The 20,761-nt window shown below is 40.0% G+C and overlaps 1 protein-coding gene and 1 pseudogene across 26 annotated transcripts in view; one reads left to right on the top strand and one right to left on the bottom strand.

Moving 5' to 3' along the window:
• The window catches only part of EPB41L2 (erythrocyte membrane protein band 4.1 like 2), a 205,546-nt gene that overhangs the window by 64,706 nt on the left and 120,079 nt on the right, over positions 1 to 20,761 (bottom strand). For all 25 annotated transcript variants that reach the window (XM_027601138.2, XM_027601149.2, XM_027601153.2 and 22 more), the window contains 3 exons: positions 14,312 to 14,416; positions 5,026 to 5,068; positions 159 to 234 (listed from right to left, as the gene is read on the bottom strand). In XM_027601138.2, coding sequence (XP_027456939.1) covers positions 159 to 234; positions 5,026 to 5,068; positions 14,312 to 14,416 — 224 coding nt within the window. The remainder of the gene's footprint in view (positions 1 to 158; positions 235 to 5,025; positions 5,069 to 14,311; positions 14,417 to 20,761) is intronic.
• LOC113926377 lies at positions 4,182 to 4,889 on the top strand (annotated as a pseudogene). The gene is made up of 2 exons (XR_003521297.1): positions 4,182 to 4,295; positions 4,369 to 4,889. The product of XR_003521297.1 is annotated as a signal recognition particle 19 kDa protein-like (transcript).

Here is a 20,761-nt window from a genome sequence, read left to right as displayed (position 1 = left end):
CAACATTTCCAAGTATTTCCAAGTACACTCATCTCCAAGGAAACTTCTAGAACTCAACTTATGAAAAAATATTTTGGTTTTAATCCTGAAATTACCATTCTTCTCCCAGGGCTCAGAAATATATAAGAGCTGTATTTTAAGATATAAGTATAAATTACCTGGTGAGATCTTCAGTCAATTGAGAAGGATCAGGAGGATAAAACTTCACATTAAAGGTGAACAGCCAAGGAAGATCTGTAATTATTAAATATGGGTATTTATCCAACCAACAGAATGACTACTTATTTTGATAAAAATTAAAGGTTAATGTTCAAACAGTACACACTAGTCCCACTGTAAATCAGTTTGGAGAATTTCATTTTTTAGTTTTAAGAAAACTATTTACAAAAACAATGAAAAATAAAAATTACATAAATGACCCAACTATTAGAGAACAGATTCACTTTTGTTTTTAAAAGATTTATTTATTTGAGAGAGAGAGAGCGCACACGTGAGCGGGGAGGGGGCAAGACAGAGAAAGACTCCAGGAGACCCCTCACTGAGTGCGGAGCTCGATGTGGGGCTGGATCTCAAGACCCTGAGATCATGACCTGAGCTGAAATCAAGAGTTGGACGCTTAACAGACTGCCCCACCCAGGGACCCCATATTCACTTTTTTACAAACATTTACTAATACTTCAAATGTTTTGTACGGTGATATAGTATGCAAAAATTCTACTATAACTTCCATGTAATCGTTTTAAGACTTGTTTTAACCACATTATCTCTACATGCCAAATATTCCCTACTGTTTTAAAAAAAAAGTATTTTAAGATTTGTACATTGTTGGGAGAAGGGAGGTAATAATTGATCACTATAGCCATTCAAGAAATGATTAATGGGCTATCTGAAGAAAGTGTTAAAAGAAATCCCAAAGAAGGGAAAGAAGAGTAAAACATCACAAAACTTTAAGACAATAGAATTATTCCCAGGTTTTTATGGAGTGGGTATAAGTATACTCATCATATGTAACGTGCTTGGCCGTAAAAGAATGAATATAGCAAACAACCATGTCAGAAACGAATTATAAAAAGTACAACATTGCTACCTGTACATTAACATTTAATTAGTGTTGATATGTCATGCTTTGGATGGCTTTAAAAATAAGAAAAGAAAGAAAAACACAACTCTGGGCAGAGAGCAGGTATTATTTTCTTAAAGGAATCCAAATAATTCCACTGGCCAGAATTTAGGGTTGTGGTCAAAGTTTATAGTATTTCCAAATATCAACAAAAATGTGTGCATGTTATTTCATTCCATCCATATTTGAAGGCCTCGTGGTTGCTTTACTTTGTGGACTTGAAGAAAATTTTACTGAATCCCAGTCTCTTTTCCAACGTGTCATTTTGTTCTTTGTTCACCATCAGTACATTAACACTTTTCTCACTCAAAAGTCAACAAATACTCATTGAATGGCTACTGGGAACGCACACGCACTTGTATTGCATTTAGGTTCGGTACATCACTATTCCACTAATAAAGCCAATCCTGCATTTCTGTCCTGCGTCACATTTAAAATACCATAATGGGACACAGGACTTTCCTGAAGAGCAAGACTTCCTCATCCTATAGCACATGCTGGGTGGGAAGAGGAGCTCTTCAAGGTGACTGCCAGACCATAATGAAGCAAAGTCAACACAGGATTATCAGTTCTTAATGGATCCTTATTTTCTGTTTTCCAGGTATTACCATGAGCAAATGCTTGCCTGGATAGGAATGCAGGGATAAGTTTCTAACAGAACACTTACATTTCAGCACTAATAATGCTAACTATGAATTAAATATTATCACAAAATTTCCTAGCGATATATGAATAGTCCATCTAGCTATGGACCATTTATATAGTAATCCCATGCAGGTCTCATTCTCGTCCATCGGAGGAAGATTTTCAGGCAAATTCTAAACAGGAACTAAGAGGCTGTCAGTTTTCAAAAGTAACTGAAAAAAGATTAACATTTACCTTTGCTAAGTGCCTATTAACTGAAAAGTAACAAAGTATAGCAGTAGCTGGGTGAGGATAAAACTAGCAGTTCTTTGGTCCATTTTAACAGGAGCAGAAAGGAAGAGGTGAAGGCAATAGCTAAAACTTCGTCTCCTCAGCCAATTTCCCCATCAGGACAGCACAGGACTCCATTTAGAGAACTAGCTCCAGTTGTCCAGAAAGCCAAATCCTATTTGTTACTGTTGTTCCTCTTGCCAAACCACAAGGGCAAAAGTCTTGAAATAACTCTAAAAAAACTTCACAAATAATCAAAACACAAGACTGTGATTCATAACCCGCAAGAGTCTTGACTTCCAAAAACTAGGAATCTCCATGACTCTCAAATGAGTGACACACAAACATAATCAAACACCAAAACAAGACCATAGGAAACAAGTCAACGGAACATCGATCACGTTTCAGAGGTTATCCTGTTCTCTCTATGGTGTGGGTCACTTGGCAGGTCTGGTTTCAGACAAAGTGAAGGAACCAAGCATCCGTACCTTTTTGAATTCACATACTCTGCAGAGCATAGAACAACTGTACAAAAGACAAAGGAAACACTCCAAGGCTCTCCTGTACAGTTTCTTCCATAATGTCAGCATAACACTTGCATGTCTAATTACTCCTTTTCTTTTCTTCCCCTTTTCCCATTATGAACCAAGCATAAATGGATGAAACACCAAGATAATAAATGCAGGGGGGAAGTGGAGGGGGGGAGGGGCTGCTGGAAAGAAGGGGTAATAATAGTCAGGGTGGCCAACCATCCCAGTCTGCTTGGGATTGCTGGAGTTTCAGCACTAAAAGTCCTACATCCCGAGAAACCCCTGTCCTGGGCGAATCAGGAAGGTCATCCTATTCAAAGATATTTTCTTAAAAAAGGAAAAGAAGAGTCTACAAGGAGAAGAAATGGGAAAATAAGGTATATGCTCAGAATTTTAAAAGGGAGCAGATAAGAAATGATAGGAAACTACCACAAACATGAATGACCTCAGGGAGAAAGAAAAGGAAATGAAGAAAACAACCGTAGAGAACCTAACACGAGACAGAAAGTAGACAGTAAGTGACAGAAGGGAAGCGTACAGATTCGTTCCAGCGCATTGACGTCAGGAATAATAAACAAGTAGGGGATGAAACCAACCGTACAAAGGGTGTTGCGCAGGCCAGCACTCAGGGCAATGGTTTCTCCCTGGACAGCTCTGGAAGGGAGTCTGGAAGGGCTGGTGACAACTGTGTTCTCCTGTCTAAAAATTTCAGCTCTTCATGGCTCTCTCCTTTTTCTGCTTTGGTCATTCACCCACCCTACAGTAACTTAAGTATCGAGAAACCTAGCAGAGGGTTTTCTGCGGCGATGACATTTCCTGGCACAGATATCCTAAAGCTGGCCACAGGCAAGGCCACCTGCAGAGGCAGAACCACTGCAGGAGCTGTAGCTGGTGAGGGGACACAGCTCAAGTCACTTCGGGAGTCTACCATGAGAGCAAATGGGAAATGAAGTAGAATGGACTAGAAACCCAGATGCAAAGAGCACACAGAGCGGCCTTGGACAGTGGAACAAAGGAGGAGGGAAGATGACCATCACAGAGGACTGAAGAGATGGCTCTCCAGGCTCTTCTGCCCTAGTCTGCACTCCAGGACGTCTAGGAGCAGTGTATCTATGCCTCTGGAGCCAGAGACAAGCCTATTAATTAAACCAATTTCACGCTTCCAAAACAAAGTAGACAAAGCCATCGTAACTGGTTGTCTGGAGTAAAACTTACATCAACAGCAAAAGTTACAGAAAAGCAGCTCCTCATTCTTTCCCCCAGAGGGAAGGTCAGATATCCTTCTTCGTGGTGGACACTGTGACAGAATATCTAGGACTAGAAGTCTAGAACCTCTTGGCCAGAAGAGTCGCTAAGCCATGGATGAAATAAAGTCAGGACTCTACAAAAATAATGTTAGTATTCTTAGCTTCCTTTACGATATAAATGCACTCTATCACTAGTATTCTAGTCTACATTCCTATGAATTTTATTAAAGACAGAAATAGATGTAAAGATGAACTTAGAAGTATGATTATTGGCCGGAAGCCAGAGTCGTCCGCAAAATCTCAGAACTGAATTCCGGCCGGTTGTTCCCCGGGAGGTCTTGGGTGGGCTCTGTGCGGGCCTGGGTGAGGATGGCTTGTGCCGCTGCTCCGTCCCCCGGCCGATCAGGACAGGTTCATTTGTATCTATCCTGCTCATTTAAATAACAAGAAGACCATCGCGGAGGGGAGGCGAATCCCCATTAAGTAAGGCTGTTGAAAATCCTACAGCTACTGAGATTCAAGATGTGTGCTCAGCAGTTGGACTTAATGTATTCCTTGAGAAAAATAAAATGTACTCTAGAGAGTGGAATCGTGATGTTCAGTACAGGGGCAGAGTCCGGGTCCAGCTCAAACAGGAAGATGGCAGCCTCTGTCTCGTACAGTTCCCATCACGTAAGTCAGTAATGTTGTATATAGCAGAAATGATACCCAAACTAAAAACAAGGACACAAAAAACAGGAGGTAGTGACCAAAGTCTTCAGCAAGGAGAGGGAAGTAAAAAAGGGAAAGGAAAGAAGAAGAAGTGATCGGATGTGAGAGTCAATCAAGTCTGGTACTACTGTGATAGACAGTGAGCGAAGGCTTCGAATTTATATCTCAGAGAAATGGAAGCTTATTATTTGCATCATTTAACCGAACTATGGACATCTCTGCCTCCCAGCTTCAGCATCAGAGTTGACAGTGAAGTAAATATACATCAGAAGTTTGCATCTAGCTTTTATGTAGTATAAAAGAAAATTTTTTTTTGCCTTTCAACACAGAGTTTTTGTGGAAGAAAGAAGCATATTTTTAAATGGACAGTGGACTCTACCATAAGTTACTTGAAATCCTCTATCTGTCCTGTGTGTAAACATGTTTCAGATAAATGAGTTTAATTAAAGATTTGAAATACAAAAAAAAAAAAAAAAGAAGTATGATTATTTTAAATACTCACTTCGCAGTTGTCTCTTTATTTCTTTTGCAGGATCTAGCCAGTTCTACAGGAGGAGGGGGGAAAAAAAGGTTAATTAAGCCATAAAACATATTCCAGAGTCCGAAATGGGACAGTTTACAGTTCACATATTTAAATGTAAACATAAATTCCTATTTCAAGCAGCTTTCACCTATTAGCATTCCAGTGGGCTAAGGATTGATTTGTCTTTAAATGTGTGTGTATTACAAATAAAACATTAAATCACTTTTAAGGTGGGTCTCTTGGGCCTCATTTGCTTGGATCTGAAATCAAACATCTATCCAAATGATGAGACACAATATATCTACATGTAGTCTTTATTCTATAACAGAACTGCCAGCAATCAGCCCCTGAGGACACTGAAATGACAGCTCAGCCAAGGACAATAATTGGCTCTTTAAAATATATACACCCCAATCCAACACAATTATCTCAACTCCTAAAGCCAACTTCTAAACTGTCTTTTTCCCTGCAACTATACAATGCTATGGAGAAGTACCATCAGATTGCAGCTGATTGTGTCCTTCCTGCTCTTCATGTAACATCCTTTTTAAACTTCACGCCAAGTGGGAAATCAAATCATAAGGAACTCCCTTTCACTTCCCCCTTTGTACCCTTTGAGAAAGTTAATATAAAAAGATTCTAGGAAACCACTATATCTTAAAGCAAAAATGACCAAATTTGAACTACTAGGTTTCAAACCACCTAAGGACATTAAACATTTATTAGCAAAAGACCCAACCAAAAAAATTTATGTATATATATATTTTTGTCAATATATTTTTTACTTCCTCTGCCTTCCTCAAGTCAAACCTTTCAATTAAAGTTCACCCTACTTTATCTTCATTGATGCAGGAGAACAAATACATTTTTTAAGATACAATATACTGATTGAAATAGTTCAGTTTTAAACAATGTGGAGGTTAGGGGTGCTGACCCCCACATACAGTCAAAAATCCACATATAATTTTTTTGACTCCCCAAAAACTTAACTACCATAGCCTACTGTTGACCAGAAGACTTACCAACAACATAAACAGGTCAATTAATGCATATTTTATATGTTATATGTATTATACACTGTATTCTTATAATAAAGCAAGAGAAAAGAAAATGTCAAGGAAATCATGAGCAGATACAGAACCGTCCTGTATTTATTGGAAGAAATCTCTGCATAAGTGGACCCACACTGTTCAAACCCATGTTATTCAAGAGTCAACTGTAATTGGCTTTACAATAAATAAGTTTCATTCATTCTAAAAGTATCCCAAATAATGTAACATGTGTGCTTAAACACACTTCAGATACATAAAGCAAATAATTAAGACGTTTGTTGTTAGACAGAAAATAACAGTGCACTCTCTTAACAATATATTGAATTAGTATAACAGAACATTAACTCCCACTACTAAAAAATAGTTAACAGGAGGCTTTGAAACAAAGCCGCATGGACCCCTGGGTTTTACTACACTGCTCACAGCTTGCACTCAGGGCTGCAAGGATCCAAGGTGTGCATGCTCTGTTTTAACACTGGTGATATTCAAACGTCTCAATAAAGAACTACCAGAGCTTGGTTGAGTTTCATATTACTGGTGTCCCAGCTGCATGGCCCCATTGACGAGGAGGGCCAGTGCGATGCTCCAATGGTACCTCCGGTGCTAAGTTAGGGAGCAGCTCAAATTCTCCCCTTAAGAAAGAGCCTGGCATTCAGTTTCCTTGCCCTGCAGCTGCTGTCCCCACAACAGCTGGCTCACAAATGGCCAGCTATGAGGCATGCACAAGAGTGAGAAAAACACATCATTCAGTCTCTAGCCCAGGCAGGGGAGAAGCTGGGGAAGAGGCGAAGGAGGGTCGGATGTGTTATGGCATTTCATCCAGGGAAGCAACAACCACAGTAAGGAAACTGAATCAGAGACAACGGCTGCTCAACTGGAAGGGGGGGGCTCCCCTCAAAACATGAACACAGAGAAAGAAGAGAGTAGAAAGGAAACGACTTCACTGGTCTTAAACTAGACAGACCCTTCCAGGTCTCTGGTTTCACCATGTGACAGTTGCTGCAGATGCCCTGCCGCAGAAGAAGGCGGAGGAGAACGGCGGGAGCAGCATCATCTTCTGTGACCCCAAGAAATAACCCTGTGTCCAAGTCACTCAGCACCTTCCACTCTCATCTGCAGCCCCAACACCTTGCACAAATTCCCTGCGGGGTTTCTGCACAGCATGGAGAGAGTCAAAGAGCTCTACGGACCCAGGAGAATGAGTGAGAAGTTTCCTTCCACCAGCCAGCCAGATGCAGACGCGGTGTCGTTCTCCTGGCCACTTTCCACCGTATGGCCAGCCAGAATATTGAAAGACTGAAGTGGCTTCTTTCCCTTTTTTCAGATCCCTACCCACACACGAGGTGGGCCGAGTTTACCTGCTGTGACCAAACAGCAGCTGCAGAAGGCACTCCTGCCACTCGCCTACTGGTTTTCCCTCTGCTCACCACGCTCACTTCCACATTGCAAGCTCTGCTCCCACCGAGGAGTAAGGAGGCCTCCCCGTCCCTCGCACAACTTTGTAAGGGTAATCGTAGACCCTATTCCTTGTATCCTCCACAGTACTTAGCAGCTTTAGGCAACCAGTAAGTACTAAATTAATAGCTGTTGACTGATAATCTGTCCACTGCCATGCTCGGGTCATCTTAAAAAACCCCAAGTTATGGTATTTTTTTAGGGTTGCTTTTATTTGAATAATTAGCCCCAATGAGTACCAAGATCCTGAGTAGGATAGAATTTTGTCATCTAGGGTCATAAATTCATAAGTAAAAAGGCAAAAAAAAAATGACAATGTGACTTTTAAAAGAAATACAAGTCTATTATCTGCATTATCAACTACAAATTAATAACATATATAACATCTAAATATATAACAAAGAAAAACAAATAAAAATAAACTTCTTGGTTTTGACACTTGAAGAGTGCTGGATGGATCAAGAAGTAGACACAGAAGGAGGGAAAAAAACACCGAGAAGGGCATAAATGCACACGGGTATATGAATGTGCATGCACGGACACACACACACACACACACACACACACACACACACACACACACACACACACACACACCACCATGAGAGATTATGGTGCAAAATTCCAATTCTTTTAAAGATTTGGCCACCATATATATAGACTGGAATGAGAGCTATATGGAGTCCAATTCTGGCTTTCACCAATTCTGTGACCTTGGGCTCATTCTTTGGCTTCCTTAAGCCTCAGTTTGCTCAATTCTAGATGAGGATCACAATATGTACCTCATAGGGTAGTTCTTTTGAACCATTCCTTCAAATGCCTCCTGAAGAGTTAAGTACAAACGCAAAGTCCTTTACCCAGTGCCTTTAACAGATGGGCTTTTTTGCAATGATAAATTAACCTAACCCCTTTGGAGAGATATCCCTTCTTCACAGTTTTATATTTCCAAAGGTGATATGTTACCTAGATTAAAGAAGTTAATAGTTATACGATTATTTCTAAAAAATTAATAAATCAGATACTCTATATTCATGGGCCAGGTGAAATAAAAATCAGTCCCCTTGTCCTTAGAGAAAACTGTCTGGATAATGTCAGCCCTTTTAGCTGTCCTTCTATAGGGAAGAATCTTCGTGGAAACAAAGGCAGCACATTAAACAGCACAATCCCTTCTCTAATTACCAGTATGACTAGTCCATAGCCTTCTATGTACATGTTAAAGTATTATCTAGCTAACCTTTACTAAGTTTTGCCTGATAAGAATCCATCTGGTAAATTTGTTAAAAAGACAGATTTACCCACGGCCCACCTGAAACATTCTCCAGGGAAGGGGCCTGAGAATCTGTTTTAAGTGACAGTTTCAGGCAATTCATAATCAGGCAAGAGGGGGATTTTTCTCAGTGTTTCCCAAACTTTAAGGTACAGGCAACAATGCAAAACTAAAAAGACATCCACACCGGATGTCAATAAAATTTATCTCGGCTTCTTAGAAATAAAAGTATATTGGCAGCTACACTTAAGGGCAGGGACATTCATTTACTCAGTCTGGCATCCCTCTCCTTCCCCTTTTCACCCCCTCTCTGTACCCAAAGTATGAACTCAATACATATTTATTTTCTGAATGAACATCAGGTAAACCAAGGAATAAATAAAAATTACAAGGAATCCTATCACAGGCTTCCAACAGAAGTAAACTAAAATTAAAATGGAGTCCTAGAACCCAGTGTTACTGAATCATCTTAGAACACGAAACTGGAAGACTATGAATCAGTTGGGGGGGAAAATGATATGTCTTCACTTTCACTGACCTCTAATTGAAATTGAGCATTACCATCAATTATGAATGTAGGAGAAAAAAGCCTGGTTAATATCAGCAGTACCTTTATAGTTTTGTCATAGAATTCACTCTATAGACTGCCAAAGGAATAAGTGACACACAAAAAAGGTTAAAAACAAAACAAAAACCTGCCTTAGAAGGTTACAGAAATCTGAGGAGCAAAGCAAGTACCTATACACATATTTCTTTTTACATTGAAGTCCTTCTGTCAGTTAGAGAAGCTCCTTTACCCTACTCCTGATCACTACAAATCTGAGGGTGAAACAGTCTTGGTTAACCAAGTCTTCTCTACAACACTTCTAATACCTGTTACCAGAAAAAGGGTTTAAAAAAGGTGATTTTCAATTATCCTCTAACAACAAAAACATCTACAAAAAGATAAAGCCCTGATTACAAATCATTATATTTAGATTCACAGGATGCTGGTGTTAGGAAAAACCTCAGAGACTACACGGTCTAAATGTCCACGAATAATGGGAATGGCCTAACGCCTACCTAATTGGCTATGGCTGTTGGCACACTTCTGGAACCATGAGCCACTTGGGCTTATTAGGGCCCACTACTCCCTTGGCTTTTGTAACATTCCAAACCTCTACAATTCTGTCACCTCAAAGTGATCACCTACATCGGTGCTTCTCAGACCTTAAAAGTTTATCTGAGTCCCCTGAAGATCTGGTTAAAACGCAGATTACAACTCAGTATGTCCACCGTAAGGACCTGGAATTTTCCTTTCTAACAAATTCTAGGTAGTGCCAATGCTGGGGCCCCCTGGATCACTCTTTCAGCAGTATAGCCACAGATTGCTTTTAATGTCTTTTCCCAGAAGTCGAAGGTAGAGAGACATTTTTCAAGTCCTTTAACTGGCTTGACAGGTAGATGCCCAGCCTTCACTGGCTAAATATTCTATTGTTGACAGCCTCCTGCAGAAAGCCCTAGCACATCACACTACCTTCCACGTTCCTACATAGAAGTGTGTCTTTGAACTCCACCCCATCACACTAAACAGCTGTATCAAATAATGTCAAGCCCTACAGTCTTTATTCCACCAAGGTGCTAACCACTTTCACCCGACAAAGAACAGCCAAGCCCATCAACCAACAGCAGCCCATTTGCGGTCCTCAGTGGGCTGCAGGCCACTGAGCAGAGCAGACCTAGATACGGACCCAGGACACCCTCACAACATCTACATCCAAATCCCGCCCCCCCCAACCCGCCCCAATGAACATCCATCTCGCCTGATTCCCTTTCAGGCTGGATGCTAAGACCCCAGAATTAGAAGTTTTTCAAAATGCTTAGCTGTGCCTTCCTCACTCACGCTTGGTGCTTGTCAATCTGGCCAGGTGAAAGACATTAAATTCACCCGACCCTGTATTATCAAACGTTAAAAGTATAAGTAAGTTTGGGTGCCTGGGTGGCTCAGTTGGTTAAGCGACTGCCTTCGGCTCGGGTCATGATCCTGGAATCCCCGGATCGAGTCCCGCATCAGGCTCCCTGCTCAGCGGGGAGTCTGCTTCTCCCTCTGACCCAACCCCCTCTCATGCCCATTCGCTCTCTCAAATAAATAAATAAAATCTTTAAAAAAAAAAAAAAGTGTAAGTAAGTTTGCCTAAAATCTGCAGTTTCCCTTAAGAATTTATAGCACTGAAGCAGATCCCTTTTATTATACCTCTGCCTAAATTAGGTCTAACAGAACACCACCCTAGTGCTGGCGTTAGCAGAAAAGTTACAGGCTTTCTACGTTACAACAGAATGTTCACTATGCATTTGGGAGAACGTGATCCAAACTTCTGCTTATGATATTAGAAGGTACCACTAGGCTGAATATAGAGTTTTATTAAAGAATAGTTTATATATGACAAAGAGTCTAATATTTGTGTTTTTCTAGTTTCTGGAGGGAAATGGTCAGGCTATCAGACAAACACTTTCATCCATTTTCATAAAGTTAGCTGTGGATATCAACTACACTTCTAATAAGCTCCTCTTTCAATATGGCTTGAAGCAAAAGAACATAATCACTGGGCCAGACACCAAACTCTATTAACATCAAAAATTCAAGACAATATTTTTCCCTTTAGAGAGAGTCCCAAACCCTTAATGATGGTTCCAGTTAGATAGGAATAGAAGAACTATATGGACTTGAAATGCCATATATAAACGAGTAACATGTTGCTTGATTCCACATATTTTTAACGGCATTTTCCATAGTAAAGTTTACATAAAACTTCTCAAGAGACATTAAAAAGTTCTAACACTAATAATGATAGATTTTCATACTTGGAGTAAATTGAAAGGCTTCCAACTCAAGATCTCAACCATGAGACACAGTACTACACTAAAATCAAAGGAAAGTTTAGATTTTCTCTCCATGGAAAATTTTCATACAAATAACTATGGCTTTACCTCACCTTCAATTCATGTTGAGATAAGTGACTGAAACTTCTATAAACACAGAGAATATGCGGCATGAAGCAAGCGGCTTAAATTCCTTCACCCTATAGTATCCTACTGTGGAAACTGCATGGGTTTCAAACCCAACAGGATCCCAGAGGCACTCCTGAGAACTCAGCCTAGCAGCAGTGTGAAGCATGATCCTAGGGGCCGGGGACCAGACCTTTCATCCACACAGGAAGCTAACAAAATAGTCAAAGCAAGCAAGGACAGGGGAGTAAACCAAAGCCCAAACTGTGGACCCAGAGAACTGGGAGAGGGGTGTTAGCGGGTAGAAAAGACCTTTTTGACTGGTAAGCAATGAAAGGAATTGGAAAAAGTGGAAGGGACCAATATCGACCCTTCAGGTGACAGATGAAGTTTAAGGGGAAGATGCCAGTTTGCTTTGAGAGAGTTGAGTACAGTGTCCAGTAGGCAGTTAAGAGTCTGAGATTCAAGTCGAAGATACGGATTAGACATGTATATTGGAAGTCATAAAGATAAAAACTAGTGAATCCTACTATCTGAATACCACTCTTCCTCATGTAAATCTAGGGTTGCAGAAATACCAGGTGTCTTTATGTAGCATATCCTGTTTCTACTAACAGAACATGTTTTTCTACATGTTTTACAACATACTAGATGGTTTCCCTCTTTCACAAAGCTTAAATGCTCTGATGACCCTCCCCATATGTAATCTCAGAAAAAGTGGATAATGATAGCCAAATTCCCATTACTTTCTCTTTGACAGTTTTGAGGACCAGTAGAAGGACACATGGTTAGAAATATTATCAAGACCACCTTTTAATTTCCGGTCTAAAAAGAGCACCTAGTTTACTTAGTCGAATATCTAATATGTTACTACCTCTGAGAAAAGCATTCTAAACAGGATTCTAGTAAGAACATTTGCATACTATTCTGCAGGCAGGCATGCAATTTAATTGTCTTTCATTTAAGTGTGGAATTAAACCACCAATTAAGTATCAAAGCATTAAGACTAGGCAAATTGAGAAAACTTAATTTATATGTAATTATCACCCTTAATACTCTGTATTTCATTACCAGGACATATAAACAATGACAGCATGTGGGCAAATGAACTTCACCGCCTATGTTCATCTACTGACTATTTTGTTCTGTCGACTGTGACATAAATGTTAGATAGAAGAAAGTAACTTCTTTCCCTGTGACCAAGTGCTGGGGATGGCATACTCAGACAGCACCATCTCAGCGAGTCTGTCCACAGCCACAATCAAACAGACCTAAAAAGAGCTTCACTGTAGGGTGCAACAGGACCAAACCTTTACCGTTCAGTCCTACACTCAGTATCTTCACCACAGTTACATCCCATTACTCAAAGTCAAGTAGAAGAGGAACAGTCCTTTCTTAACAACGAACGAGGAGAGTGCTAGAGACTGAATGGATGTGCGAAGCCCCCCCCCCCCCCGCCATTTATATGTTGAAACCTATTCCCCAATGTGACAATATTTGGAGGTGAGGCCTTTGGGAGGTGATAAAGATCATGAAGGTGGAGCCCTCATGAATGGGAATAGTAAGCCCCCTCATAAAAGAGGATCAGAGAGCTCCTCATCCCTTCCACTTGTGATGACACAGAAGGCACTATCTATATGACACTGAACCTGATGGCATCTTGAGCTTGGACTTCCCAGCCTTCTGGTGTTGTTTATAAACCACTCAGTCTATGGTACTTTGTTAGAAATGCCCAAACTAGTTGACTAAGACAGAAGGCTGCAGGTTATCTGCTTAATTGCCAGACTGGATTAATAGTTCTCTCTTTAATTTACACATGAAACTGAGAAGCCCTGACATTCCCTGGAATGCAAATGCTTAGTATCAAGCATTAGAGTACTCTGATGCTCCTGCTTAGTGTCTTGGGAAATTCCTGGAGCCGAACAATCTCAACATACTTGGTGTCAGGCAGATTTGCCCAGGGTCCTGGCTGGTTGCATCTACCAACTGAGTCAGGCTGGGCCCCACCTCCTTTTTTGCCTCCCCGTAACCCAACAACAGGGCAAAGAACACATTCACCCCACACAGCCCCCGCGGAGTGTACAGCCAGGCAAAGGCGCCCTCCCAAGCCTCCAGGTAAGTACGCATTGGTCCTCCTGACATTCCTTCCAATATGCTTCCCTCCCTGCTTTTTAGGCATGCTTAAGTCCTAGCATACAAGTGAATTCAAGAACTAAAAATTCAACCTAAAAAATGTTTAAATCAGTTCTTTCAGTCTCTAATAATTAACACAGAATAGAACACTCCATTCTGTCTGCTTACAGTATTAGTGGAAAAACGTACACACAATGGCAAAAAAGTTATAGGTGATTCTCTCTGCACAGGTTTTTAATATTTACCAAATTTCTACAATTAATATAAAAATATGTCATAAATCATTTTAAAGCAAAATTTTATACTGCTTAAGAAAAAAAAATACATTATTTCTCTAAGAAGATACACATGAACTTGAAATCATTTCACTTACTTTCTGCTCAGGGCTTTCCTGAAATAAAAGTCCAAAGTAGTCCTTCTCCAGGAGATTGAGATGTTCACACACTTTGTCAAATAACACTTGTCCCTTCGCACGTTTCTGCGGGAAAAGAAATGGTATCTTTACTTTTCAAGCACTAAAGATTCCATGAGTACTGTAAGTAAAGGACTTCACATCCGATAACATTATTTAGCATAATATATCTTTCCCAATCTTTTATAATACAAGAGTGATTAACAACTTCTTCACTTTAGAATCCTCCCTCCCCCCACATATACAAAGCATAAATTCTAAAATGAAAGCATGATCAAATGCTCTATGCTATGGACTCAAAAAGTAAGGTGCTAGGAGTTCATTTTTAAAATAGTACAGAAATATATCCAAACTGCCTCCCTCAATTCCTCAAGATGGCTTATGTCCTTTCTACAAGGCATACTCCCCCAGGAAAATCATTTGGCCCAAGTCTTCATGGTACCCTAACATGATTTATCCCATCGGTTCTTAGGTTTGATTTCTGTTCCATGATATCGGTAGAACAGGAAAAAAAAATTGTTTTCAATTCAAGCTAAGCTTTTTCTTGAGGATGATGGGACATTCACTCTTCAGAAAAAAATTTTAAGATACAAGGTAATGGAATTGGAGTTGCCTCCAAAGATGTAACATACTTTTGCCTTACATACTTTTTGTTTTGTTTTTGTTTTGCTGGGGCCCCTGGGTGGCTCAGTCGGTTGAGCCTTTGACTTTGGTCATGGTCCTGAGGTCCTGGGATCAAGCCCCACGTCAGGCTCTTTGATCCTGCTTCTCCCTCTCCTTTCAGCTTAAGCTCCCCCTCGCTCACTCGCTCTCGCTCTCGCTCGCGCTCTCGCTCTCTCTTGCGCTCTCGCTCTCTCTCAGATAGATAAAATCTTAAAAAAAAATACTTTAAGAAACTGCTATCAACAGAGATGTAAAAGCCTTTAACAGCTACAAAAGAAAAGCTCATTGTCTAATCAATGGCAAAACATAAAGTGGTGACTCATTCCTAATTAAGATGCACAACCCTGGGCAGGCCCAACTGTGAGGTCAGGTCAGACATATGCCTTCCCTTCCCCCGCATGGATATAAGCAGCCACTGGACCTCACGTGAAAACTGAACGCTCCCTCAGACATTTTCATCCTCCAGATGAATGCCCTTACACTCTCAAAAACGGACACTCATTCGTTCATCCACTGTGTGGAAATTAATGTCTCCCACAGACGTATCTTAAACAATGCAATAAGATATGAAGGACATTTCAATTTCAAGTAAGTACAACTCTGATAAGGGACTGCAAAAGACAGTCTCAGAGAAACTCAATTCAAGGGCTGGTTTCTATCCTCGAATCTCTTCCTCCTCCTCTTTGTGGAAAAGAGGAAGCAGAGGTGGAAAACTCATACCTAAAAGACGTGCAAAGGAGAATCTGGACTTTCATTATTAAACCTTTTATAGTAATGTTTCTTTAAAAAAGAAGAAGAAGAAGAAGAAGAGGAGGAGGAGGAGGAGGAAGAAGAAGAATAGAATTACACCAAATAGTAGAGGGAAGAAGGAAAAAGCAATAGATTATTTCAACATAGCCAGCACTGTACCTTCACTGTATCACTAGAGATTCAGAAAATTAAGGACATTTAAAATAGATATGTTTATATGTCTGCATATTCAAAGTACATAAAATAGAGTAGTAAGGAAGAGTATTGGATTCTGGATTCCAAATGACAAAGTTATACATACATTTCCATTATTTGCAAATTATGTGACTAAGGACAAGACACTTTACTTCTATTTGCCTTAATTTGCCCATCTGTGAAATGGGGTAAAAGGAGCCACCACAGGGTGTACTGAGCGCTAAATGAGCTGTAATACATACGGGAGCTTAAACAGTGTGTATGGCACATAGTGCTTAACCACTATTGGCTCCTATGTTAGGAGCTGGAGAGTTCTGTAACGTGAAAAGTGACTAATTTCGCCTACACGAGATTTTGGCTTAAGCATTTACAATGAATGGTTCTAAATTTCATTATTTGATCCGCATGAAATTATTAGCCTATATAATTAAAACTTTGAGTTTAGAGGTACTTTAACTTACGAGAAGGGAACTCAGGGCATGACAGCTGATTTTCCTTAATGTACAGTAAAATCTATGATTTTAGTACATGTGAAGAGAGACAGTTGCAAATAATAGCAAAGGATTTTTTTTGAGAGACAGTGTGTGCGTGTACATGGGCGGGGGAAGGGTACAGAGGGAGAGGCAAGGAGAGAGCCTTAAGCAGGCTCCACACTCAGCTCGGAACGCGACAAAGGGCTCGATCTCCGACCCTGAGAGCACGACCTGAGCGGAGGTCAGGAGTAGGACGCCTAACGACTAAGCCACCCAGGTGCCCCAAAGAGTATTTCAGAGATAATCAATAATTTAAGATAGCATGAGTGAATCTTCGGATATTAATTCCAGCATTGTTTACTTCTGAATGTCCAGTGAGTGGAAAACTGCCCGTCACAATAGGTGGTCAAAAACTACTTACTGAGTCAACCGAAAAAACATTACAGTGTACTATATGTGACATCCTTATTTTGAATGAGATGACATTTAACCTATTCAGGCTTCTAGTGACTGACCAGAGCTATAATTTCAGCATCCATTTTGTAATTAGGAACTTTCCTTATCTGAGGGAGCAAAGAGAGCAATCAGCGATAGCTCCTGCCACATCTATCTACTCGGACGTCATCCCCTATGCATTTACAATGAGCTATAAAGGACTCGCAGGACACATTTTATCTACTATAAAGCAGAGATTATCTTCTTATCTAGAAAGACACTAAAAACTCGGGCGCCTGGGTGGCTCAGTCGTTAAGCGTCTGCCTTCGGCTTGTGTCGTGATCCCAGGGTCCTGGGATCGAGCCCCACATCGGGCTCCGGGCTCCGCGGGAAGCCTGCTTCTCCCTCTCCCACTCCCCCTGCTTGTGTCCCTGCTCTCACTCTCTCTCTCTGTCAAATAAATAAATAAAATCTTTAAAAAAAATTTTAAAAAAAAGAGACACTAAAAACTCAACAGAAGCTAATATAAGAAGTTGCCCTTTAATCAGATAAAGTTCCCAAACTTATCATTTCTAAAAACATCTGGCTCTATGTGACAACTACTTTCAAATGAGCAAACTACTGAAACCAGTTAGCTGTAGGTATCATGAAGAAATGTTAACAGAATCAAAAGGAGAGTCATGCTATTTGGTGATAACACTATTTGAAATTAGGGTAAAAAGGATATTTCAGACAACTAACATCTATGAGCACATACCTCAGTTCAAACAGAAAACATTCCAACATAGGCTTAGAGTAAAACCTTATTAATAAATCATACTTTCTCACTGGTTTCCATTTCAAAAAAAGAAACATGCTCTCATGGACAGAACTCCCCTAAAGGATTAAGAGAAAAACACGCAAAAAGCTCACCACCACAATTGGACTTTGGTATGCTGGGCAGCACACAGGGAGCCACACAAGGGCTGGAGTCAGACCCAGTCCCTCCTTCACTCAACAGCCTGTAGGCACTTTACTATTACTACACAAGCGTGAAGACAGCAAACCACTGAGTCTCCTTAACTGTAAAAGGAAATCACAAGTATCTCACAGCTCACTGTGAGGGTCAAATTAACCCAATGAGACAATACATTCAAAGTGCCAAACCAAGTGCCTTACTCAGCCAGCTGAATCCTGTTAGCAACTGTTCTTTCACTAGCCCACATCTAACAAACACCAAAGTATCTTCTAGATGCTCAGATTGCTTCTCTGTTCTCTCCTCCCCTTCTCCAGGAAACAGATATTTTAAATGCTTGATTAGATCTTAACTGCACACAGATATTACTTAAGCTTCCATTCAGCATCTCCACCCTCAACGAACTCAAAGTCTGGCTGGAAGACAAAAATGCACAAAAACCATGGGACATGTACTGAAAGATGCATGTACCAAGGGCTATGGCAACACCAAGAACAGGTGAGTAACGGGGTTGGAGAAAAACCACAGCTTCACCAAGACCGTGGCATCTGAAATGAATCTGAAAGGAAATTATTTGTCACAAGGCAGACAAAAGCATATTCAAAAGAACTTCTTTTTTACTTCGGATGTTTATAAAATCTGATGGAGCCAATTTCTCTTCAAAAGATACTGAAGAATATAGTAAAATGAAAAAAGTAACCCATCCATAATGGTCAAACCAATATGACTGCCAAGTATACTGTTCCACTCTCAGATGACTGCCAGAGCTTGCCAGGCTAAAAGGCTCAACATAGACTGATCCAGCATCTAGTATGTATCAGTTCCTCTGTTAAGATGTCCTGAAAACAATGATAAATAAGACAAAGACAGTCCTGGAAACATTACAGTCAAATGACAGAAAATAAAAAGGAAGTCCCCCAAGGGAAAACAAAGTCCTATGAATCTACCTCTCTAGAAATAACTAGCTACCTGGTCCAATTGGTCCAAAGAATACTAACCAAGGGCCTATGAGATAGCTTCATACAATAGCTCTACTCAAAGACAGTATCTTACTCTGGGAATAAAGGTTACCACATACAATCACATCTTCCCTCAGCAAGTTTAAATATAAGGTGTGCGTGCGCACGCACACACAATCATACACAGAGTGGTATAAACACAGTGAAGATAGTGAGAAGGCAATAAGCAGAAGCCAAGGGTATCAGGAGGCCGACTTCTAGTAGGCAAGCATGTTCCATTGGTACCGCTAGGCCCATGAGATGTTCCATATATATACCCACATCCCCCGAAAGGGGAGTAAGAGTGGGACAAAGGAAAATTCTGCTTAACTACCATGCATCAAACTTTCTGTTTGCATGTAAGATCTCCTGAGTTCTATGATGAAAAAAACTTGTTTCCCATCATTCAACCTGATGTTTCCCAAAATTACTTGGCTAAATAAAGCACTATCTTGTTTTAATACAATGCTTACTAACTTACTCCACATCAGAATTACTGTTCTACAGACCACATCTCAAGAAACAAGGGAGAAAAATATTACCAGGATCTGGCCCGCAAGCAGATTTGGAGACTGGCATTAACATTTTTTATTAATATGATGTATTACACACACACACACACACACACACACACACACACACAGTTTATCCATTATCTTTTCGATTCAAAAATACCAAAAAGAGAATTTGGTTTAAACTGATTCAGAATTGGATGTGTCCAGCTATCTGGCTGAAGCAAATGATTCCCAAATATAAAATCCCAAGAAATATAACCAAAAAATCAAAGCACACACAAGGAAACCAATTACTATTATTGAGTATTAGACACAGTATCAAAATTAGATCTTCAGAGACTGTAGATAATGGAATTATCAAGTACAGAACATTTTACCTGTTTAAAGAAATAAATGATTATATAATATCAAGAAATAACTATCAAAAAGCAGATTCTGAAAAGAACCAACTAGAATATCTATAAGTAAAACCTATAACAATAAATTGTAATCCAAATGGACAGAGTTTGACACAGACAGAAAACCAGTGACCTGGAAAATGGATCTTAAAAAACTACCCAGAACACAGCAAAGAAAGATGGAAAATATGAAAGAATTTCAGACATAGAAGACAGAATTCTGATGAAGTCTATGTAGACCTCCTCATTCTAACTGAAGGGGCACCTTCAGTCAGTGGAGCTCAGTCAGTGAAGCATGGGACGCTTGATCTCAGGGTTGTGGGTTTAAGCCCCACGTATGATGTAGAGGTTACTTAAAAATAAAATCTTAAAAAAAAAACTCTAATTGAAAACAATACAGAGAATAAGTGAGAGGCAACATTAAAAGACATAATGGGAGCGCCTGGGTGGCTCCGTCAGTTAAGCATCTGACTCAATTTCTGCTCAGGTCTTAATCTCAGGGTCGAGAGATAGAGCCCCACGTCTAGCTCCGCACTCAGCATGGAGTCTGCTTGAGATTCTCTCTCTCCCCCCTCCCTCTGCCCCTCCCCACTGATGTGCACATGAGTACTCTCTCTAAAAAAAATAAAATCTTTAAAAAAATTTTTTAAAAAGATAATGGCTGATTAATGCCTACAACTCTCAAATTAAGGAAACTCCATGGGTCTCTTGCCACACAAAATGAAATCCAGTACTCTACAATCACTTTCTTTCATTATTTTATTATTCTGACTCATTAATATTCAAAAGGTTTTGACATTTTTAAAAACGATACAGCAAAGCCATTAAGATTAGAGGGAAAGAAATGTAAGCTAAAGAATAAGGATTGACCAAAGTAAATTATAACAGAAAACCCAGAGAAGTTACTCTTGAGCAACCCAAAACTGATCTGCTTTTGGAAGCTAATTCAAAAAGGCAAACAAAATAGCACATTTCTTCTTCTCTCATAAAGAAAATATATCAGATTACCCCATATTAAATACTACATAT

Source organism: Zalophus californianus, chromosome 7 (assembly GCF_009762305.2).
Source record: "Zalophus californianus isolate mZalCal1 chromosome 7, mZalCal1.pri.v2, whole genome shotgun sequence".
Lineage (NCBI taxonomy): Eukaryota > Metazoa > Chordata > Mammalia > Carnivora > Otariidae > Zalophus > Zalophus californianus.
Note: the sequence above shows the minus strand (reverse complement) of the source record. Positions and strands in the feature narration are given on the sequence as shown.